The sequence below is a fragment of the Bos javanicus genome, chromosome 4, assembly GCF_032452875.1.
Source record: "Bos javanicus breed banteng chromosome 4, ARS-OSU_banteng_1.0, whole genome shotgun sequence".
Lineage (NCBI taxonomy): Eukaryota > Metazoa > Chordata > Mammalia > Artiodactyla > Bovidae > Bos > Bos javanicus.
In genome coordinates, this window is record NC_083871.1 from 66,387,271 (window position 1) to 66,412,852 (window position 25,582).

At 40.5% G+C, this 25,582-nt stretch overlaps 1 protein-coding gene across 2 annotated transcripts in view; it reads right to left on the minus strand.

Moving 5' to 3' along the window:
• GARS1 (glycyl-tRNA synthetase 1) overlaps positions 1–20,766 on the minus strand; it is a 53,241-nt gene extending 32,475 nt beyond the window's left edge. For both annotated transcript variants that reach the window (XM_061414220.1, XM_061414221.1), the window contains exons 1-4: positions 20,508–20,766; positions 2,949–3,050; positions 1,974–2,076; positions 814–955 (exon numbers count right to left, since the gene is read on the minus strand). In XM_061414220.1, the coding sequence (XP_061270204.1) occupies positions 814–955; positions 1,974–2,076; positions 2,949–3,050; positions 20,508–20,729 (569 nt within the window). In that variant the 5' untranslated portion in view covers positions 20,730–20,766. The remainder of the gene's footprint in view (positions 1–813; positions 956–1,973; positions 2,077–2,948; positions 3,051–20,507) is intronic.
• Positions 20,767–25,582: the final 4,816 nt, after the last annotated feature.

Here is a 25,582-nt window from a genome sequence, read left to right on the forward strand (position 1 = left end):
GACCTGAGTTCAATCACTGGGCTGGGAAGATCCCATGAAGAAGGGAATGGCTACTCACTCCAGTATTCTTACCTGGAGAATTCCATGGATAGAGGAGCCTGGTAGGCTATACAGTCCATAGGGTTGCAAAGAGTCAGACATGACTGAGAGACTAACAGTTTCACTTTAAAGTTATAAATAGCAAAAATTAGCTCTTTAACAGGCAATATTAAATGAAATGATGAAAAATAGTAACAATTCCTCTTTTAGTTTCATATCCTGAAATGAAATCCTGACCTGCTTTCAACAATGTTGGTAGGAAGAATCTAAATTTCTGCATTGAAACGTCAATACAAATAGCAGTATTTAATTTAAAATATGTACATAGCTTTGCCCAGAACTTCTATGAATTTATACTAAAGAAATCACCAGGATATACAAAAAATTCATCTATTAGGATGTTCAGTGCCATCAAAACTCAGAAACTAAAACTTAAACGCCTATACTTATGCACCAGCTAAGTAAATTATGCCACATCTGTAACAGAGAATACTATTCTCTCATTAAAAATACTCTTGAAGCTTATTGACATAATGTTCACCTATATTAGGTGAGAGAAAGCACTGTGCTACTACTAAACACCACACTATGCTACTCCTAAACTTAAAAAAAAGGATAAATACCACATTTTAAATTAGCTATCTGTTGGCAATGAGTATATATTTTGTTTTTATTTTTCAGATTTTCACAATGAACATGGGCCAATTTTTTTAATCAAAAAGTTACTTAAGTATATAAATTAAAGAATTTCAGCCTTCAAAGTAGAAATCTTACTTTAAAACTGGCTCAGGGGTAAGCATGGTACAATCAATCTCCAGGATCTGTTCCTCTTGGATAAAATGCTGCCTCCAGGTCTGAATAATATTGTTTTTTAAAGCACATCCAACTGGGCCAAAATCATAAAGACCACTAACACCTGCAAAATGAGAGGAAAATGTACTCTACCTTATCACTCTGAACAAATCAAAGTAAGAAGACATCAGAAACCTGAAAGGCTCACATATTCCCAAAAAATGTATTGAAGCCAACACTTCAAATCTCCCAATTCTAAAGAGTCTTATTTCCAACTAGCTGACAGATGTTTAAACTGAAAAGCTCTTATTCCATTTACTATTTCTGCACGTGGAGGTTGAAATTTCAAGAAGGATTAGAAAAACCTAAAAACAAAAAGAAGTTCCTCCTTATGCAAGAAACAAAATGAAAAAGCAGATTATAGTTTTCTGCCATAGAAATGAGAAAATAACTGGCTGCTTCAGTGGAATAACAATGATGCCCAATACCCCGTTCTCCAATTTATTCTTGGTATTTGGGCTACTATTTAAACCTCAAGAAATAAAACATTTAGAGATCTGCTCAGACTAAAAATCAAATCAAGTTTCAGTGGCAAAGTATTGAAAGTTTAATACTGTTGCAATAATCTCCGTTACTTATGAAAAAATATCAGTGAATTATATTTGTCTATATAAATTCATGTAGTGTTCAAAGGGATGTAGAAATTTATCTGCATAGCTAAGAAGAATGTTTTCACCTGGCAGTTGCCATAATGAATAATATTGGAACTAGGGTTTATCACTGCCCTGTGGGGAATGGCACAGTGCAGTTGGCCAGTGCTACAAATGGCCCTCTACTACTCCCAAGTCTCCACTGGGATTTTAAGAAGAGTCTGATATGTACATGGATACATCAAACACTGCCTACCCCTCCAATTCCCTAAGTCCTAATGGAAAAAAAGCCATCTTCAAGAATAAGGAGGGTAGAAGGAAATAAGAACTGGTATCATACCAAATGAGTGACTAAATAAATAAATGCAAGATATATATCCTCTGGTTTGCATGACCTGATACAACGAGATATCAGTTGGCAAGTTGTGCTTTTCATTTAAGAACCATATTAAGGCCACTAACAACACATTTTTTCTTTCATTAATCCCCTACCTCCATAAATAGCAAAAGCTTGATCATAGAAAAACCTCCTCTTCAGGGTATCTTCCATTTTTGCTCTGTCTACAACATCATCTTTGGGCTGTAACGCTAGCTCCTGTAAGAGATTTTTAAAGAGAAAATATGTGATTGAAGGAGTGAGTGGGAATTTCAGTTTACATACCTAAATTTACTTTATTCCTCAGAATTCAATATAAAATTTATCAGACAAGATTTTCATACCCTTAAAACAATAGAAACCTTAGGGGTTTTTCCCTCTGAGTTACAGAAAAGACACCTTTACTTAATTATTTAGGAAAATGTATGCCTATTCCCAAGATTATAAAACTAAGCTTACTTAGATGTAGATACTGATAAGCAGTATCTAAATTTTAGAGAATCACTGTAGTGAAATAGTGACTTAAAACTCCAAATGAGGAATTCTCTGGCTTCCCAGTGGTTAGGACTGGACGCTTTCACTGCTGGGGCTGAATTCAACCCCTGGCTGGGGAACTAAGGTGTCACAAGCTGCGCAGCTTGGCCAAAAAAAGAAAAAACTCCAAACAATTTCATTTTAGTGATGTGAGATAATTTGAAAGGTTTGTGAGCAGGTATCGGATGAATAAAACTTTTCCTTAAAAGAAAAGATTTTAAAACAGCATAACCATTATTTGTAAATATAAAAGAATTCATCAAGAAGAACACAATTGCCTTCCAGGGAATTAATGGAACACAACCAGTTTAGGGTTTTTGTCTGGTAGGAGAAGGAGTAGGTTAGGGGGAGGAACGTGTTGTAGAAAAGCTGACATTTTGAATTACACATTGAAAGGAAGGAGTCTACCAAGTAGAGAAGGAGGAGAGGGCATTCTGGATAAACAGAGATAGAGCAACTTTCAAATTTTTTTCTAGGCCTCTCCCACCCACAGAGACTAAGTAAAGATGAGCAATTCTATAGCTACTTACGTTCCTTTCCGAGGATCCAAGACTCACCTTTGCTTCCAGAATCCTCTTGCGGGCTTTGAGCTCAGCTACCGCCTTATCTACATCTACTTGGGGTGCTTTATCTTCTTTGAGTTTTCGTACAAGGTCTCCCTAGCCAACAAAGAGAATCAGTAGTCATGACTGGTTTCAGAAGTAAAGTTAGAAATGTGCTTTTCAGCACATCTTTTAAACAGTATCTGTGTGAGAATGAGGAAATTCAAAGGTTTATTATGTGAAAGGTCATTATGAATACTGTAGGTCTCTGCCCGCAGCATGTATAATCTAAACATATAGACAGGTACATAAATAACTACACTTGCAGAGCAATTATTACTGGTTTGTTTTCTTTGTGGGGAGGAGATGCAGAGAGGAGAAAAGCACTGATCAAAAAGTAAAAACCCTGGTTGTGTCTACCGGGTAAGAATCTGCCTTGCAATTCAGGGGGATAGGGGTTTGATCCCTGGTCGGAGAACTAAGATCCCATATGCCGCAGGGCAACTAAGACCACAGGCTACAATTAGGCAGCATGCACTCTGCAACTAGAGGAAGCCTGCTCCCTGCAACAGAGATCCAGCACAGCCACACACACACACACAAAAAATAAGAGCAAGATATAAGCACTGAGAACTCAGAAGAACCAATGAATAGACTACCATCTCCTTGAATCTCTGTTTTTTCTTGCGTACAAAAAAAAAAAAAAAAAGACTGTTTTAGTTTTCTGCTTACTTCTCTGCCCATTTGTTCTCAGTCACTTACCTTCCTCTGCCCTTTACTATTGCATTTTTTTCCTTGCTAATTTCTTTAGACTACTTTATTCACTTCCAACAACCTACCACCTGTACATTGATTTTCTTACAGTAATGTGGTAGAATAAGTAATCTGAGAGAACAAACAAAACGTTACCACCTGGTCTGGGAAATTTCAAGATGAGAAATTAAAAGGTATCAAATTAATAGAGCCCTGGGGGGCCCATCAGAAGCAACTGCTCTCTAAAGTAGACCTTCCATAGGCCTTTCAGGATTTTCAGTTTAAGGTTATGAAAATAATAAGCACTCAGCTCAAAATTTTAAAATCCATGAGGAAGAGAGCCACCATGAGTGAGACCCGGCAGAAACAACAAATAACAAAATTAGATCCTTTAAAAGTATTTGAATGACCAAACATACTTTTTAAATGCTCAAGATGTTTAAAGTAAAATAAAAAGAGGAATCAAAAACATGAGTAAAGAATAAGAGACTATCAAAAACAATCAGGGGACTTGAAAAAGAACCACATAGAACATTGGGAAATAATCACTGAAATTAAAAACCCAATGGACAGTTTAAACAGCAGATCAGACAGCTGAAGAGAGAATTAGTGACTTAGAAAAGAAATTATCCCTGGATAATTTTCATTCCATGGAATGGAACAGAAAGACAAAGTTGAAAATACAGATAATCATACACAGAAAAGAGAATGGAAATGGGATACATGTTCTCCTTATTCCCCTCTTGTCAGGAAGCATTTAACAGGAGGCTTCCTGTGTGCTGTTTTGCATCTGTCATGAATCCTCTGTCCCTTATTAATTCCTGAATATTCAGGAATTAAGTGGAGTAGCAAACTACTCCCGGGGCTTAGGAATGCATGCATTGCCTTCCTTAGTTTTTCCATACAGTGATAAATAACTATTTACGACCTTCTTCCTTTTTATGAACCATACGGTAAGAGTGATTATTTACAACCCTCTCTCTTTCATATCAATGACCTCATGTTTCCTTGACAACTTATAAGTTTTTATTTATCTCTGCTGAAAATAGCTACCTTGTAAGACAGTATAAACACCCACACAATGTTGAATAAAACACCTTTGCTCCATCAGAGCTTGAGGCCCCGTGTCTTTCTTTTTTTCCTTCTCTCTCTCTCTCTTTCAGGCTAATTCTCTGGAGCTCAGAAACCCGTCGTGCTCATTCTCCTGCCCAGGCTTTTAAGACCCTCCTGAGAAGGCGCACTGTGCATTCACCCCCTCGAGAGGGCGCCAGGTGCCTATTGAAGTCCTTTAATGGACTGGAACCTGGTGGTCCGGAGTCGACGACAAGAAAGTAAAGGAGAAAGAGGCTGATATTCCTTGGTTTATACAGAAAACCAATAAAGTCCCTGACACAGGGCTTGCTCTGTTCACAAAGGCCTCAGGCGCCCTCTCGATGGGGTGAAGGCATAGAGCGCCTTTTCAAGAGGGTCTTAGAAGCCCGGGCAGGAAAGTGAACCCAGAGGGCCTCTGCGCTCCAGAGAATTAGCCTGAAAAAGAGAGAGAGAGAGAGACAGAGAGAGAGAGAGAGAGAGAGAGAGAGAGAAAGACACGGGGACCAAAGCTCTGATGGAGCAAATGTGTTTTAACCAACATGGTGTGGGCATATATACTGTCTTACAAGGTAGTTATTCTCAGCAAAGATAAAGATTAAAATTCAAGACTTACAAAAAACATACATGATTCATATTAAAGAGACAGAGAGAGTTGTAAACAATCACTTTTACCACATGGTTCATAAGAAGGAAGAGGGTATTTATCACTGTATTGAAAAACTAACAAGGAAATGCCTGGATTCCTCAGCCCCGGGAGAGGCTTGCCTCTCCTCTTAATTCCTGAATATTCATAAATTAATAAGGAACAGAGAACTCCTGACAGATCCAAAACAGTATACAGGAAGCCTCCTGTTAAATGCTTCCTGACAGGTGCCCTCAGGAGCGACACAAGCCCTGTATCAAGGACTTTATTGGTTTTCTGCATAAACCAAGGAATATCAGCCTCTTTCTCTCTTTTACTTTCTTATCATCAACTCCGGACCACCAGGTTCCAGTCCATTAAAGGACCTCAACAAGTGGTGCCCGAACAGGAGCCTGGTACACTTTGCAGATTTGGACGGAGTGACCCCAAGGGCCAATTGAGGCCGGTAAGTACTAACAAATGGGTAATATGGCTGGAAAGCCCCATCACTTTTCTACTTTACTTCAGCACTTATTTAAAGTTCAGGGACTTTCAGTTTCGTGTCAGCAAATAGAAGCTTGCCTTCAGACAGTGGCTGAATGTAACCCTTGGTTCCCTGATGAAGGTAGTTTTGAATTAGAACAACATAAAATATTTCAGAATTTTCCTACAAGCCCTGCCCCGGTTGCTCCAAGTGCTCCTCTCCTGCTAGTGGGCACAAATCCTAAAGTTTCTCCCTTGCTAGAACCTAATGATTCTGGCAACGACTCCCCTAAGACACCTTTTGACATTAAAACCAACAACACCTTTCTGAATAACAATAATATACCTACTCACTCTCCTTCATGACAGAGGCTCTCTGAATTGCTGGCTTTACAATCACAGGTCTCTGAAGCCGATGGTTTCTCCGCCTTTCCAGTTTTTAGAAATCCTGACGCTCAAGGGCAAATAATACCTCATTATGAGGGTATTAACCTTCTTCACATGCAACAAATTAAAAAAGCTATAACTATGTACAGCCCACATTCACCTTTTACTAAAGCATTTCTAAATTCTATAACATCCTCTATTGGAGATTTTATTCCCCATGATTGGCAAACTTTAATAACAGCTTTCCTTAAACGAGGAGAAATTCAAATTACGATGTCATCTCAGATTTTATGACAATTCAAAAAGGGGGATAAAATTGCTCAATTACTTCTTTTACCTTATATTTCTATTAACTCCTCTAATGATATACGGACGGGTGGATTCAGCAGTACATATCAAAAACAGTCCTTTTGGACATCATTAGTATCTGAATTTGCCCGACCAACTATAAATATCAAAATTAATGGTAAAAGATTTTCTGGTCTCCTCGACACTGGGTCTGATATTACTATTATTTCCAAACATTTATGGCCCAAATCCTGGCCTGTACAAAAAATTTCTTGCCAAATTGCAGGGATTTCTCAAACCAAAGTACAAGAGGTTTATCAGAGTACTCAGATTTATCCATGTGAGAGACCAGAAGGCCAATCTGCAACACTAAGACCTTATGTGATAGATGCACCCCTTAACCTGATAGGAAGGGACTTACTTATGTGATGGCAAACTCAGATATACATTCCACATTTTTCCTAGAGGCCACTGCTCATATAACTTGGAAGAATGACGAGCCCATTTGGACAGAGCAGTGGCCCCTCACAAAAGACAAATTACAGGCGGCTAAGGAACTTACAGATACACAACTAGAATTAAAGCATATTGAGGAATCTTTCTCCTTGGAACTCTCCTATTCTCATTATTTAAAAAAAAAAAAAATCTAACAAATGGCATCTCCTCAGTTCAGTTCAGTCGCTCAGTCGTGTCTGACTCTTTGCGACCCCATGAATCACAGCACGCCAGGCCTCCCTGGCCATCACCAATTCCCAGAGTTCACTCAAACTCACGTCCATCGAGTCAGTGATGCCATCCAGCCATCTCATTCTCTGTCGTCCCCTTTTCCTCCTGCCCCCAATCCCTCCCAGCATCACAGTCTTTTCCAATGAGTCAACTCTTTGCATGAGGTGGCCAAAGTACTGGAGCTTCAGCTTTAGCATCATTCCCTCCAAAGAACACCCAGGGCTGATCTCCTTCAGAATGGACTGGTTGGATCTCCCTGCAGTCCAAGGGACTCTCAGGAGTCTTCTCCAACACCACAGTTCAAAAGCATCAATTCTTCGGCGTCTCCTAACAGACCTTAAAGAAGTTAATGCATCTATGAAACCTATGGGTGCATCACCTACCACTATTCCTTAAAATTGGCATATTATTATTATTGATTTACAAGATTGCTTTTTTAATATACCTTTACACCCTTTAGACCGAGAGAGATTCGCTTTGTCTCTCCCTTATCCTAATCATACTGGACCCCATAAATGGTACCAATGAACTGTACTGCCACAAGGGATGATGAATTCTCGCACCATGTGTCAGTACTACGTAGCCAAAGCCCTTGAGCCTGTGAGAAAGCAATTTCCTAACTTTTTTGTTATTCACTATATGGATGATACATTGTTTTCAGCTCCATCTATCTTAGAAACTTAACACATGTTTGATATAGCTCAACTATGCTTAAAAAACTCTGGATTAATCATTGCCCCTCAAAAAATTCAAACCTCTACACCTTACCATTACTTGGGGTTTGTTGTTAATAGACAATGTATTACTCCCCAACTAACTCAGATCCGTACTGATAAATGATCAACCTTAAATGATTTTCAAAAGCTCTTAGGTGATATAAATTGGATTAGACATTCTTTAGACATTGCTAATTATCAACTGAATAACCCATTTAATACTTTAAAAGGAGATCCTGATTTAAATAGCCCTCATTCACTTTCTCAAGAGGCACGAGAGGAACTCTATTTGGTGCAAAATAAATTACAAAAACAATTTCTTACTCACATCAAACTAGATTTACCTCTAGAATTATTTGTACTCCCCTCTCTTCATTCTCCCACAGGACTTCTTGCCCAACAAGAACACCCAGTAGAATGGATCTACACCCGTTTTAGGGGAATAAAGTCACTTACACCCTACCTTAATTTAATTGCTCTAATCATTATCAATGGAAGAAATAGGACTAAAACTCTAATTAGCTCTGATCCTCATAAAATTGTAATACCTATCAATAAATCTCAATTTGAGAACACATTACAAACGTCTACCAATTTCCAAATAGCTTTTCTGGAATATTTTGGAGAAATTACATTTCATTATCCTTGTGGTAAGCTGTGGAATTTCTTCAAAAATACTGAATTTATTATTTCTCACGTTACCAGCTCCCAGCCTATACCACAGGCTGAGGTTTTTTATAGAGATGGGACTAAAAACGCCAAAGCTTCAGTCTGGTCTCTTAAGGAATATAAAGTCTTTTATACTAAATTTCATTCTGCTCAACAAAATAAATTATATGCTCTTATTCAAGTTATTTGCCTACATCCTTTCCCCATTAATATAGTCTCTGACTCTATATATTCAGTTTTTGTATTAAAAAACATAGAAACCTCCACGATAAACTCCAATCAACCTATTATTTAACAACTCTTTTTTGAACTACAATCTGTTTTTAGAAACTGCAGTTCTCCCATTTATATTACACATATTCGAGCACATTGTTTACTTCCTGGCCCCAAGACTTATGGTAATGAGCAAGCTGATAAATTGATTTCCTTTGCTACTCCAGATGCTTCTTGACTTCCTACTTTTGCATTCCAGTCCTCTATAATGAAAAGGACATCTTTTTTGGGTGTTAGTTCTAAAAGGTCTTGTAGGTCTTCATAGAACCGTTCAGCTTCTTCAGCATTACTGGTTGGGGCATAGACTTGGATTACTGTGATACTGAATGGTTTGCCTTGGAAATGAAGTGATTGTTCTGTCGTTTTTGAGACTGCATCCAAGTACTACATTTCAGACTCTTTTGTTGACCATGATGGCTACTCCATTTCTTCTGAAGGATTCCTGCCCATAGTAGTATATACAATGGTCATCTGAGTTAAATTCACCCATTCCAGTCCATTTTAGTTCGCTGATTCCTAGAATGTCAACATTCACTCTTGCCATCTCTTGTTTGACCACTTCCAATTTGCCTTGATTCATGGACCTGACATTCCAGGTTCCTATGCAATACTGCTCTTTACAGCATCGGACCTTGCTTCTATCACCAGTCACATTCACAGCTGGGTATTGTTTTTGCTTTGGAAAACTTAGCAGTGCCCACAGGACTGGAAAAGGTCAGTTTTCATTCCAATCCCAAAGAAAGGCAATGCCAAAGAATGCTCAAACTACCGCACAATTGCACTCATCTCACATGCTAGTAAAGTAATGCCCAAAATTCTCCAAGCCAGGCTTCAGCAATACATGAACCGTGAACTTCCTGATGTTCAAGCTGGTTTTAGAAAAGGAAGAGGAACCAGAGATCAAATTGCCAACATCTGCTGGATCATCGAAAAAGCAAGAGAGTTCCAGAAAAACAACTATTTCTGCTTTATTGACTATGCCAAAGCCTTTGACTGTGTGGGTCACAATAAACTGTGGAAAATTCTGAAAGAGATGGGAATACCAGACCACCTGACCTGCTTCTTGAGAAATCTGTATGCAGGTCAGGAAGCAACAGTTAGAACTGGACATGGAACAACAGACTGGTTCCAAATAGGAAAAGGAGTACGTCAAGGCTGTATATTATCATCCTGCTTATTTAATTTATACGCAGAGTACATCATGAGAAACGCTGGACTGGAAGAAACACAAACTGGAATCAAGACTGCCAGGAGAAATATCAATAACCTCAGATATGCAGAGGACACCACCCTTACGGCAGAAAGTGAAGAAGAACTAAAAAGCCTCTTGATGAAAGTGAAAGTGGAGAGTGAAAAAGTTGGCTTAAAGCTCAACATTCAGAAAACGAAGATCATGGCATCTGGTCCCATCACTTCATGGGAAATAGATGGGAAAACAGTGGAAACAGTGTCAGACTTTATTTTGGGGGGCTCCAAAATCACTGTAGATGGTGATTGCAGCCATGAAATTAAAAGACGCTTACTCCTTGGAAGGAAAGTTATGACCAACCTAGACAGCATATTCAAAAGCAGAGACATTACTTTGCCAACAAAGGTCCGTCTAGTCAAGGCTATGGTTTTTCCTGTGGTCATGTATGGATGTGAGAGTTGGACTGTGAAGAAAGCTGAGCGCTGAAGAATTGATGCTTTTGAACTGTGGTGTTGGAGAAGACTCTTGAGAGTCCCTTGGACTGCAAGGAGATCCAACCAGTCCATTCTGAAGGAGATCAGCCCTGGGGGTTCTTTGGAAGGACTGATGCTAAAGCTGAAACTCCAGTACTTTGGCCGCCTCATGCGAAGGGTTGACTCATTGGAAAAGACTCTGATGCTGAGAGGGATTAAGGGCAGGAGGAGAAGGGGATGACAGAGAATGAGATGGCTGGATAGCATCACTGACTCGATGGACGTGAGTCTGAATGAACTCCGGGAGTTGGTGATGGACAGGGAGGCCTGGCGTGCTGCGATTCATGGGGTCGCAAAGAGTCGGACACGACTAAGCGACTGAAGTGAACTTGCTACTCCAGAAGAACAGCATGCTCTGTTGCATAACAATGCTGGCTCCCTACACCATCTATGGAATATCCCATACCGCCAGGCTAAAGAAATTATTAGTAATTGCTCTACTTGTAGACCCCTATATCTTGGACCCATCGCACAAGGTATTAATCCTCACAGTTTGCAACCTAATGAACGATGGCAAATGGATATAACTCATTGCCCTGAACTTTCTCCATCTTCTTTCTTGCATGTCTGTATCGACACTAATTTTTCTTTTATTTGGGCCACACCTCATCGTGGTGAGCCTACAAAACACATTATAACTCACTTATTAACTTGTTTTGCTGTAATGGGAACTCCTAGTTCTATAAAAACACAATGGCCCTGCCTATATTTCTAGACACTTTAAACAAGTTTTACAATCTTTTTCTATTAAACATATTACAGGTATTCCTTATAATCCACAGGCGCAAGGCATAGTCGAACGAGCACATCACACACTAAAGTTACAAATAAAAAAATTTAAAACGGGGGAATACACAGGAACACTACTGTCTTCCTTATCTAAAGCAGACTTTACTATATTCCAACATATTTTCTAAACCTATAACTATTGTTAATACAGCTTTATTTGTTTTAAATTTTTTAAACTTACCATAGGGAGATATTTTAACGAGGGCAGAAAAGCATTTCGAGGAATTGAAGGATGCTTCTCTTCCTCTGCCCATCTGGTACAAAGACAGGTTAACGAAACAATGGAAATCTGGGAAACTAATCTTACAGGGAAAGGGGTATGCTTGTATTTCCCCAGATGGATCCAACAAACTCACATGGCTTCCTCTTCAGAAGATTCGACTCAAGGGGGCCCCCAGCCTTCAAAATGGAGACGGGACAACAAAAACCCCAGAAGGAAGAAATTCCAATATGGGCCATGCCGGCTCTAACGATCTCCAGGAAACACCACCCTCGGTGGCATCACCCTTATGATCTCCCCACTTGGGGACAAATAAAACCCTTATTAATCCAGCTAAAAATCTGGTTTCTCAACAGAGAATGCTTCAGAGTCCTGAATACGTTCTCCTGAGAATGCTCAGTCTCCTGACCTGTGCCTCCCCTGCGCAAACCGGATTAACTAATCAGACTTAACTGGGCTTACTTACTCAACCCCCCTTAATTGCATGTCATAAAATGGACGGAGAAAAGAGAGATCCTGTCAATGACTCCACCCATATGCCCCCTCCCTGGGGAGGAGGGAAAACTAATTAACATTTCTTTAGGCTATGAAGTCCTTCCCTTGTGACCTGGGCCCAGGAAAATTATGCATAAACGTCAGCCAACAAACTTGGGCTTTTGTCCTGCCTCCAAAAGAAGACATTCGGACATTGCTTGGATTATTTACTGCCCTTTCTTTGTCTGTGAACCATGTTTATACTACTGAGACTTTAGGGAAAGAGTTAGGGAAAGAACAAAGAACATTATGCAAAGGGTTTACTTATAAGAACTTTACATATACTCCTGTTCATTGGGACAAATGTCAAGCCAAATCAGGAAAATTAATGTTTGTGGCTAATTATACAATTGTTGACTGGGGACCCCATGGTATGTGGTTTTCTAACTGCTCAGAAGAGGACAACAACATGGTGTGTGACTATGTTACACAAGTGACATGGAAGGTCACCGACACTACGATGGAGCACTACCACAACAAAGGACTTCTTGGGTGGCTTGAAGGTGGATAGCCCCACCTCGTCCTAGGATGGTCCTCGACAAACAGAGTGGGCCTGAACAATGGGACGCTTGGAAACTTGCTGCAAGCACCGAAGAACTTGGAACTTGGACCGGACATTTCACAGGGACCGGTCGTGGTCTTCGTAACTATTTCTTTTGCTATAATCAGTCATATTTTATACAGGCCTGTGTCCCGCTTTCTTTTGTTATAGCCATAGAAAATTTACAATAAGACTTTATGTTCTGTAACTTGTATTAATTGCAAACTATATACTTGTCTTAACTCCTCTATCTCTTTAAGAAATGGTTCCCTTTTGATTCTTCGATCTCGACGTAATTTGTGGTTACCAGTAAATCTCCAACGACCCTGGGAAGAAGGTCTCATGGCTGGACTTGCTTCCAGATTACTTCAATTTTGTGTCACTCCTGTTCATTTTAATCACAGTGCCTACGACTGGGAACAAATCAAATTTCATTTACAAAATATACATTATAACGCCTCTCTGAATGTACAATTACTGCAAAAGGAAATCTTTGAAACTTTTTCTAAACGTCTCCCCTCCTCCACTAATTTGGAAACTTTAGCTGAACAACTAGCCAATCAATTATCTGGGCTAGACCCACAAAGATGGTTTCAAAGTATTACCCACTGCATCAGGTCTGGAACTGTAACTTTGGTGATTGTCTTGATAATTATATTTGTTGTTTATCATTGCCTTTCTATAAGGTTGGTTAATACTAAACAACGAAGAAGGCAATGGCACCCCACTCCAGTACTCTTGTCTGGAAAATCCCATGGACGGAGGAGCCTGGTAGGCTGCAGTCCATGGGGATGCTAAGAGTCGGACACAACTGAGCGACTTCACTTTCACTTTTCAGTTTCATGCACTGGAGAAGGAAATGGCAACCCACTCCAGTGTTCTTGCCTTAAGAATCCCAGGGACGGGGAGCCTGGTGGGCTGCCATCTGCGGGGTCACACAGAGTTGGACATGACTGAAGCGAGTTAGCAGCAGCAATACTAAACAAACTCAACTGGTCAAGACCTTTTTTACAAATATAATAAAATAGGGGGAATTGTCAGGAAGCATTTAACGGGAGGCTTCCTGTGTGCTGTTTTGCATCTGTCATGAATCCTCTGTCTCTTATTAATTCCTGAATATTCAGGAATTAAGTGGAGTAGCAAACTACTCCCGGGGGCTGAGGAATGCATGCACTGCCTTCCTTAGTTTTTCCATACGGTGATAAGTAACTATTTACGACCTTCTTCCTTTCTATGAACCATACGGTAAGAGTGATTATTTACAACCCTCTCTCTTTCATATCAATGACCTCATGTTTCCTTGATAACTTCTAAGTTTTAATTTTATCTCTGCTGAAAATAGCTACCTTGTAAGACAGTATAAACACCCACACAATGTTGAATAAAACACCTTTGCTCCATCAGAGCTTGAGTCCCCGTGTCTTTCTTTTTTTCCTTCTCTCTCTCTCTCTTTCAGGCTAATTCTCTGGAGCTCAGAAACCCGTCGTGCTCATTCTCCTGCCCAGGCTTCTAAGACCCTCTCGAGAAGGCGCACTGTGCCTTCACCCCCTCGAGAGGGCGCCAGGTGCCTTTGTGAGCGACACAAGCCCTGTATCTAGGATTTTATTGGTTTTCTGCGTAAACCAAGGAATATCAGCCTCTCTCTCTTTTACTTTATGGTCAACTCCGGACCACCAGGTTCCAGTCCATTAAAGGACCTCAACACCCTCTACTTTCAAACTGATTCCTCCTTTCTCTTTCTAAAACCCCAACTCCTTTGAGGGGCCTACCATCATCCTTTCCCCATTGTGGATATTTTCCCAAACTCCTGCCTACTTCCCTCATTCAGTGAACAGAACCCCCTCTCCTGTAATTCATGCTATTTCAGAATGTCCCAGTTAGGAGGCAAAAAAGCTGTTTAAAATTATCTGAACTAAGAACATAACTCTGCTTATAAACGAGAAGTATTTCCCCAGTTTAACATACACTGAATTTTCCAGGGATGCACCCAGGAAAATGTATTTTAAAGGAAGACTAAAATCAACTATGCATGAGTGCTCAGTCACTCAGTTGTGTGGTATTCTTTGCGACCCCATGGGCTGTAGCCCACCATGCTCTGTGTCCATGGAACTTTCCAGGCAAGAATACTGGAGCAGGTTGCCATGACCTCCTCCAGGGGATCTTCCCAATCTAGGAATCAAACCTGTGTCTCTTGCATCATCTGCACTGGCAGGCTGATTCTTTACCACTGTGCCACCTGGGAAGCCCCCAAATAAACTACACCTTAACTAAAAAAATAAAAAAGAAGACTATACCTTGCTTTGTTCAGAATTTTAGAAAGTTGCTATTGTTTGAAACAAAAAACAAAGAAGACATGTGACTACCGGCTATGCTGCTGCCTTGAGTAAACAATGCAATATATCTTTATCAGTGTGCATTAATAGCAACTGCATTCAGAGTAAATCTGTATAGGAGTATAAGCATCTGCTTCAGAGAAGGCAATGACACCCCACTCCAGTACTCTTGCCTGGAAAATCCCATGGACAGAGGAGCCTGGTAGGCTGCAGTCCATGGGGTCGCTGAGGGTCGGACACGACTGAGCGACTTCACTTTCATTTTTCACTTTTCATGCATTGGGGAAGGAAATGGCAACCCACTCCAGTGTTCTTGCCTGGAGAATCCCAGGGACAGGGGAGCCTGATGGGCTGCCATCTATGGGGTTGCACAGAGTCGGACACAACTGAAGCAACTTAGCAGCAGCAACAGCAGCATCTGCTTACTTCAGTAAAACTTCCAGTGGAGTCATACCCCCAAACTTACGTACTGAAATACATATTATTATAAATTACTTTTTATTTGTATTACATTTAGAGCACTATGTGTACATATAGTTTTCCTATGAAGCATTGTATTTCTGAGGCATGAATTTCATTACAGGGTAGTAATGAATTTCAAAATATGTGGTATAAAAGGGGACACTGAGTCTGATATTGTTGAGAGTCACTGAGTTGGTTCTTCTTTTCATTCTCTTATTACATACAAATAGGTCTGGTCTGTTATTATACTAACAGTTTTTATTATCTTGACCTCTCTAGCAAAAGCAACATCCTCAGTCACCTTCTAATTTTAACTTCTTTATTAACACACACAATACCTGACATGACCCCATCAATGGATTGGCTTATTTATTTACATGCATTTTATTTGTCCCTGCCATTATACGGCAGGCTCTTTTAAGACAGGAACCTAGAATGTCAGTTCTGGCACTCAAATATTTCTTGCCTGCTATCACAACCTAAACCTAGCACCCTCCCAAGCACTTAACACTTGGTAAAGATCTACTGGCTTGGTCTTTACACATTCAGTGGTTCTTTTCCCCTGCTCTACCTGTCAGAACACTTATCTCGTAAAGGTTCACTAACAGTGCTTTTTGATGGGTATAAGAACCTATGAGAGTCTGTGTTCTGAAAAGAGGGTGGCAAGCAGTTCTTTTGAACGTCTAAAAGAAGTAAACAGTTCTTCTGAATACCCACCTTTGTGTGTCAAGTGCTGGCACTCCCATGTTTTCTTTTGGAGCTTTTCAAAGCACCGGGCAAGCAAGTGCTTGGTAAAGGTAAGAAGAACTTAAAATTAATTTTCCTGAATCATTTTTTTCTGTTTTATAAAGTTCAGGCATAGAATGAGGCACACATACATTCCAGGAGAGGCTCACTATCAACAGAAGCAGTAGAAGAGTCAGGAATCCTATGCTGAGTTAATCATCTCTAAAAATCTCAGTCAATTAAGAAAATATTTGACCTATAGGGGTGGGATGAGGAGGGAGATGGGAGGGAGATTCAAAAGGAAGGGGATATATGTATACTTATGGCTGGTTCATGTTGAGGTTTGACAGAAAACCACAAAATTCTGTAAAGCAATTATCCTTCAATTAAAAAATAAACAAATGTTTTTTGAAAAAGAAAATAATCGAGTTTACTCTGAATAATGGAATAATTAAAACCATGATTTATAATGATCTAATTCTGAAAACAAAAGTTGCAGTTGATCTAAACATGGAAAGAAAGTACTTACGGATTCCTAATTTCTAATTATTTTCTCTCCTCTTTCTTCACCACAGACTATTGTGTGTGTGTTGAATGAAATCAATGTGAAATATCAATATTTCTAAGTTACCTTTAAGATACATCAACTAGAAGCTTAATTTCTGCATAAATTCTTACCATAAAGACATAGATTAGAACTAAAAGTCTGTGTTTATAAAATGAAATAATTATAGGTGAGAAATCATTCCAACAGACCTTTTTCATTCATCCTTCATACATATCATGGTGCATATTCAGTAGGCCAAGAAAAACAAGAAAACATTATCTTTTAATGATGTTTTAACTTTCTACCTATGGACCTAGAGGGTTCTTGTTAAGATTAATAAACTAATTTCAGATTCCCAAGTGTTTTACAACTATTGACAAAAACTTCATAAATGTATCATTTGTCCTTTATGGATTAAGCAAGAGCTTTAATGGGCACTCTTAGTTCAGAAAATCAAAGCAGAGAAAAATCCAGGCAGGGCTCTAACATTTCCCAAGACTGACTTTATTGGCCACAAATACTATCAGTTGCTTTTCTGAAGTGACAGTCTTACTTCACTCATTTTACAGAAAATGAATGAATGCCAAAACCCAAGACTGAATAACACTCTTCATCAGGCATTTTAGTATGTTTCATTTTTGCAACTCAATCGTAAGTGCTTTTCCTCAATCAACATACATGAGTATGCCTTATACATACTTCCTATTTTGTCACACAGAATATTAAAAAGATGTGTACACAAAGGTCTGAATTTAACAAAATTAGTAATTTTTACTGCTTTTTCAAGGACACTCTAAAGCAAAACTGAGACAGGATTTGTTTGCTTGTTTTCAAAGTGTGACAATGTGGTAGAGAATATAAAGGTTTAGTGGCACTTACTTGGTAAGTGCTTCAGGCCAGCAGTTTTATTCACCATGCTCTGCACCATCAGTGCAAATGTCCACAGAGTGAACGATGCCAATAACATCTTAGTTTTATCATGAAAATGGTTTTGACCCTGGAGACCTCCAAGGGTTTGCAGACCACACTTTGAGAACCACTGCCCTAGAGCCACTTCCCAAACAAGACACTCCAGGATATGTTTATCAGCATGGTGGTGGTTGTGGTGCCAATGTTTTTGAAATCAGATCGTTTTTCAAATATACAATCAGAACGTTTTTCAAATATAAAAGACTGTTCTTTATTCCGAGTTATGGCCTGTCCTTTCTTAGGTATTAAAATATATTTTCTTCTATGAAATAAAAGGGGAAACCAGATGGTAGTTTCTTGATTGCACTGCTTTGTTTTTTTTAAATGCCCTTATTTGGCAAAATGGGGCTTCCCTGGTAGCTCAGTGGTAAAGAATCCGCCTGCAACGCAGGAGACCCGAGTTTGATCCCTGGGTCAGGAAGATCTCCTAGCGAAGGAAATGGCAACCCACTCCAGTATTCTGGCCTGGAAAATCCTATGGACAGAGGAACCTGGTGGTGGGCTACAGTTCGTGGGGTCACAAAAGAGTATGACACTACTTGACAACTAAACAACAACAAACCTGGCAAAATAAAGTCTGGCCACTCTATGCTAATTTCCAATTTGTTTTTAGCTCAATGCCCTAGGGTGTCCTTCATCAAACAAGTCCTTCATCAAACAATTAACAGTTTTCTAGATGCTCTGAGGCCCTTTTACAAGCTCCAAAACTAAATTCTTCAGGAAATAACTAAGAATATGCCATGGTGAAACACATTTCAGCCAATCAACAAACCAAATCTGTAAAAAAACAGCAGCATTCACATGGCATAGCAGATTGGCAAATTTATACGAACTAGCTATTTATCCAAAACACATGCCACTAACGAAACCCGTTATTAAGCACCTTACAAATCCCACTCCAAGGATGCCTTCAATTGCACAAACTTCACAGTGGAAATTGTATCTCATTTCTTCGAAAGCAAAAAAAAAAAAAAAAAAGGTTAACCAGATAATCTTTAAATTCCCTTCCAGTTGACCCTGAAAGCAGTGTGATTCAAAGTCCCAGGTAGTTAACTGATTTATGTGTGGTCCTGAAAAATTAGGAAAAGAAAACACAAACTGACAGACTAACTTACATATTCGGAAAATAGCTTGAAGCGCCAAATATCTAGCAATCAAGCCAACACAAACAATACACAAGACAGTAATAATAGCGGAAGGCTATTCCCCCATCAAAGTGTACTTCAGTTAACTAGTTCCAGAGTCTTGCTACAGATGGATAATGTGCACTGCAGTTCCAGGGTAACGTGGCAGAGGGAGGGGCTTGGGTGTGCGTTTTCCCAAATTAGATGTATTCTCCCTTCTAAAGTGAAGGATATGAAGAAAGAGGGGGGGGAAAAAAAGTTGAGACAGAAAAGACAAAGGAATCACACTTAATTGTATTTAAGGAGGGTGTGTGGAGGAAGATGGAGAATATGCATTCATAAAGCTCTGATACCAAGAAAAAAGAATAAATTAAGCCCACAGTAAAATTAAATAGGATAGAATCAATCAGGCTCAAACTAGAGAGAAGTAGATAAAGTGGCAGAATTTGCCGAATTTTCTGCAGCACTGCCCCAATGAATTATTTCCGAGAGAGGGATCCACCCTCCGTAGCCAAGGCAAGTTATTGCATCAGGCGCCGGTGCTGGAGAAACCCGTTCTGTGCTTCCTACTAGGTCATCTACTCTTGGGGTTCTATTCCAAGCTTCTGGTTCTACCTGACTGGATGTGAGAATACCCTGTCCTCTCTAAATTCTGATGTCCATGCAGTGCCCTAGGAAAAGGAGGCCTGGATTAAACCACCAAGCTCTCCAGCCCATGAAACCTCCCTCCCTTCCGCAAAATCAAATTTCAAAATGTTCCATATGAAGGATGGCTGCCTTCACCGAGTAACTCAGGAACATTTACAGCTTCTCACGTTTACGATCTGAAAGTTCACTCGTTTCAAGTGGTCTTTTCGGAACCCAGAAAATGACAGGAGCGAAGGATGATGAACTCACATTATTAGAGGAAAGAGAGAAAGTTCAAAACCTCCCCTTATCCAGGTCTCAACTATTTTACTTTCTCAGCGGACCATTCGGCTAACTAAGCACCGAATGAAGATGTCAAGGAAGAAACACTATTTAAAGCATCTCAAAGATTAAAAAAAAGAGTCAGGCGGTAAGAAGAGAGAACCCGCAGCTTCTTCGGCTCGTAACTGACCAGGGAGGAATTAGGAATCTCGCCACCCAGGAAGCACAAAGAACATAGCAGGGACAGGAAATCTAAAATTGAGGTTATTAAAAAAAATAAATAAATAAATAAAATTGAGGTTATTGAGCTAGAACAGGGTGGAGAAGCTAAGGGTTACAGATCCCAGCGTCATCGGAGAGGGAAGAGGCAAGGCAGTAACAAGGACTGGGAAAGGAGAACAGATCGCGAGAGAAGGGACGCAGGATGTCGAGGGATCCGCGGGAGTCACCCAAGGAGAGGGGAGGAGAGGGATCCACGGGAGGGAAGGTGGCCGGAGCACGCGGGGACTTGAGTCCAAAGTGAAGGAGGCGAGGAAGATGCCTGGAAACCAAGGGCTTCCAGAGAATGAAAGAGACGGGTAATCGATGAGGTGGACCGGTGCCCAGGAAAAAGAGAGAGAGAAGATGAGAAGGAGGGGACCAGGAGGGAGGAGAGCCGGGGCTGAGTGCAAAGCGCAGAATGCCGGTACCTGCTGGCGCACGGCTAGCCTGAGAGGTGCCAGCACCTCCTCAGCCCCGGCGCCGTCCATGCTGCTCCGGGAGGCGGCGGCGGGGAACCAGGTCGGGACGCGGGCGGGCTTGCTGATGGGCCGGCAGGGCAGGAGCGGAGGCCGGGCCGGGAGACCGGGCGGCGGCGACGGCAGCAGAGCGGCGCGGGCAGCTCTAAGCAGCGCCGGACGCAGAGAGGGCATGAGCCGGCGGCGCTGGGAGGTCTGGAGGGGGCGGCGGCGGAAGCGGCGCGCGCGGCCGGGCCGGGAGCATGATGAAATCGCAGCGTAAACGCCGCGGCGCGCGCAGCCGCACACTCCCCACCCCGCGACGCGGCGCCGGGTCGCCACCGGCCGATTCGACACAAAACCCCGGAAGGACCCGGAATCATTCAGAGCCCCGAAAGGGCTTGAGCCGCCTTGGGCGCACAAGAGAGCTGTGGGGTCCCCGGTAGACCCCCGGCAAACAGATTTGCACAGTGCGTTAGTGGACATTTAAGGACTCAGCCCTGTCCGAGACACGCGGACCGAAACTCACGAGGACCTTCAGAGCACAGGCTTGTACAGGGACACTGACGCTCTGGCCGACCCATAGGAGTACACACTTCTGTTTCTGTTCTTTCGCCCCCTGGTTCTTAAAGGGTCATGTCCGACTCTGCGACCCCGTGGACTGTAGCCCGCCAGGCTCCTCTGCCCATGGGATTGTTCAGGCAAGAATACTTGAGTGGGTGGCCATTTCCCCCTTCAGGAGATCTTCCCCACCCAGGCATGGAACCCGAGTCTCCTGCATTGGCAGGCGGATTCTCTACCACTGGTACCTGGGTAGACTCAAAACAGATAGAGACTTAGTGTTGCCCAAGCTCGGATGATCCTCAGATAAAGAAACAGATCAAGAGAAGTGAATGATCTGTTCATCTTCACCCATCCATGCCTTCCCAATGTCAAGACAAAAGGTGAAGAAAGGGAGAAGAATGATGGGCTTAATTTGGAGAAAATCAGTGCTGACCATCCTTTGCTGGGCGAACAAGATTTGAATCAGCAAAGATGAGGAAAGGCAAGAGGAAGTGGAGAGGAGCTTCCAAGTGCCTCGGCTTCCCTCTGCTTGGCCCTGCCTCAGCTGACCTGACTCATGGTTAGGCCCCAGATGATGGACCCTCTGGAAGTGGCTTCTTCTCTCCCTCCTGCCGCAAGGGCAGGTTGGCTGAAAAAGCTGGATTCTGTTTCCGCAGAGAGAATAGAAAAATAAAGAATGTGTTAATTTTAGAAATAGCATTACACACACCCACTAGAATGCCTAAAATGGAAATGATGGAAAATGCTCGGAGATGCTCAGGGACACTCCCACACAGCTGAGGGGAATGTGGATTGGTACAGACTTTGGAGGACAGCTTTGACAGTATCTCCTGAAACCAACGGTACACACCTTAGTCCAAAGTGGAGGAGGTGAGGAAGATGCCTGGAAATCAAGTCTTCCAGGGAATGAAAGGGGTCATGGGCAAAGAGGACCCGTGCCCAGGAGTATACAAGAGTACACAGGCTCAACAGACTGAAGTCACCTTTCCCAGAACTGTGAAAACTTCATAGTACTTCTCTTCCTCTTTCAGTTTGTGGTTCTAGAGAAGTACACATAACTTAGCATAAGCAGAGCAGGTACAGAATGTTAAATAATGTGTATTCTTAAAACATTTATTTCAAGATTTAATTTTGGGGGATAGAATATATACTTTTATTGAAGTATAATTAATTTACAATGTGTTAGTTTCAAGTGTATAGCAAAGTGATTCAGTTATACATTCATACATATATATATATTTTTTTCAGATTCTTTTCTATTACTGGTTATTACAAGATACTGAGTATAGTTCCTGGGGCTATACAGTAGGTCTTTGTAGTATGACTGTTTTATACACAGAGAATATATTTAAGTTTGTTAAGCTGATGTGAAACTTAAATATTAGGCACCTGCTAGATGAGACTTCATTTAGTACAAGCTTTGATATTTATTAATTATAATTTTTATTTGGCTTTATTTTAATAGGTAATTTTATATTTTTAATTGAAGTATAGTTGATATACAATAGTATATAAGTTTCAGGTGTACAAGATAGTGATTCACAATTTTTAAGGGAGTGAGAGAGGGTGAGCTGGTTGGATGGCATCATCGACTCAATGGATGTGAGTCTGAGCAAACTCCAGGAAACAGTGAAGGACAGGGAAGCCTAGCGTGCTGCAGTCCATGGGGTTGTGAAGAGCTGGACACAACTGAGCAACTAAACAACAGCAACAGCACTCCACTTACAGCTTTTTATAAAATATTGGTTATATTCTCTGTGTTGTACAATATATCCTTATAGCTTATTTTACACATAATAGTTCATACTCTTAATCCCTTGCCCTTATATTGCCTGTTTATCCTTCTCTCTCCTTACAGGTAACCACTAGTTTGTATTTTATTTGTTGTTGTTCCTTCACTAAGTCTTGTCCAATTCATTGTGGCTTCCCTGTCCTTCACCATCTCCCAGACTTTGTTCAAATTCATGTTCATTGAGTCGGTGATGCTATCTAACCATCTCATCCTCTGCCGCCCCCTTCTTCTTTTGCCTTCAATCTTTCCCACCATCGGGGTCTTTGCCAATGGGTCAACTTTTTGCATCAGGTGGGCAAAGTATTGGAGCTTCAGCGTTAGCCCATCAGTCCTTGCTTTGAACATTCAGTGTCGATTTCCTTTAGGATTGACTGGTTTGATCTTGCAACCCAAGGGACTCTCAAGAGTCCTCCAGCACTACAATTCAAAAGCATCAATTCTTTGGCAGTCAGCTTTCTTTATGATCCAAGTCTCACATCCGTACATGAGCCTGTTTCTTTTTTGTTATAGTCACTAGTTTGTTTTATTTTTTAGATACTATATATAAGCATATAAGTGGTGTCATACAGTATTTCTCTGACTTATTTCACTTAGCATAATATCCTCCAAGTCCATCCATGTTGCTGCAAATGCAAAGTTTCATTCCTTTTTATGGCTGAGTAGTGTTCCAATGTACCACATCTTCTTTTTATCCATTCATCTGTTGATGGACACTTGGGTTGCTTCAGTATTTTGGCAATTGTAGATAATGCTTCAGTGAACACTGGGGTGCAGGTATTTTTTTCAAGTTTGTCTTTTTGGTTTTTAATCAAGTATATATGCAGGAGTGGAATCATATTGTAGTTCTAGTCTTAGGTTTTTTTGAGAAAACTCCATACTGTTTTTCACAGTGGCTGCCTCACTTTAAATTCCTACCAACAATGTATGAGGGTTCTGTTTTCTTCACATCCTAGCCAACATTTGTTATTTTTATTCTTTTTGATGATAGCCGTTTTGACAGGTGTGAGGTGATATCTCATTGATAGGTTTTGATTTGCATTTCTCTGATGATTAGCAGTGTTGAGCATCTTTTCATGTGCCTGCTGACCATCTGCATTTCCTCTTTGAAAAAATTTCTGTTCAGTTATTCTGCCCATTTTTTAATCAGTTTTTTTTATGTTGACTTGTATGAGTTGTTTATATATTTTGTATATGCACCCTTTGTCAGTCATATCATTTGCAAATATTTTCTCCCATTCAGTAAGTTGCCTTTTTTTGATTAGTGGTTTCACCTGTTATGCAAAAGCTTTTAAGTTTACTTATGTCCCATTAGTTTATTTTTGCTTTTGTTAGGAAACAGATCCAAAAAAAAAAAAAAACATGGCTATGAATTGTGTCAGAGTGTTCTGCCTATATTTTCCTCAAGGAGATTTGTGGTTTCTGGTCTTACATTTAAGTCTTCAATACATTTTAATTTAAGTTTGAATAGGGTGTGGAGAATGTTCTAGTTTCATTCTTTTATTAATACATGTAGCTGCCCACTTTTCCCAACACCACTTACTGAAGAGATTGTCTTTTCCCTGTTGTATATGCTTTGCTTCCATTGTCATGGATTCATTGACCGAAGCACGTGGGTTTATATCTGTGGTCTCTGTTCTGTTGCACTGAGCTGTCTGTCTGTTTTTGTGCCAGTATCATGCTGTTTTAATTAGCTTTATAGTGTGGTCTAGAGTAAGGGAGGGTGATTCCTCCAGCTCTGTTCATTTCTCTCAAAATCATTTTGGTTATTTGGGGTCTTTTGTGTTTCCATATACATTTTAGAATTATTTGTATTTTTAAATTTTTTATTTCAAATTTTGATATTTATTAAGCATAGTTTTTGGCTTTATTTTAATAGGTAATTTTGAATTTATCTTAAAAATTTTAAATATGAAAAAATTTAAAATTTTAGATATAGTCTTATTTAGATTTTTATTAAACCATGTTTAAACTCTACACTTTGGATACAATTATACATTTTAAAAATTCTTTCGATCAATAGTGTTGCATCCATGTTCATGTGAGGATAGTCTTACCACTGTTGTCCAAATCTGTCCTTTCCTCTCTCCAGTTCATCCTCCCTACTTCTGCCTCAGTGATTATTTCTAAAAGGCAAAGCTGTGCTTCATGCACCTCTGCTCAGGATACTTCAGTAGGTCCCCAAAGACCTTAGCAGAAATTCCCAAGTGGTTTTCCTTAGGCATCTTAACCACTGGACCACCAGGGAAGTCTCCTCTCCAGCTTTTTGATGACTAGTACCAATGGCCAATGAAGAGATGAGTCCTACTACCATAAGCCAAGTGAGTGAGCCACCTACGAAGCAAGTCCTCCAGCCCCACTCCAGCCTTCAGCTGACTGCAGCCCCAACCAATGTCTTGACTCCAGCCCAATGGAAGACCCTAATCCAGGACCACCCAGCTAAATAGCTCTCAAATGTCTCACCTACAGAAACTGTGAGGTAATAAATGTTGTTTTTTAAGGTGATAGATTTTAGGGTCATTTGTTATACAAAAACAGATGACTAATATAGGGTTCTTCCCTGAATCGACCATAAATCTGTTGTCTAGAGAAGTGAGTGGCCAATCTGTTGACTTTTAAAGGACCTTTGTGAAGCTTTGACAGTGAGAGTGTCACAGTAGTGACTATAGTGTCCTCCATGAATCTCCTTGCTATA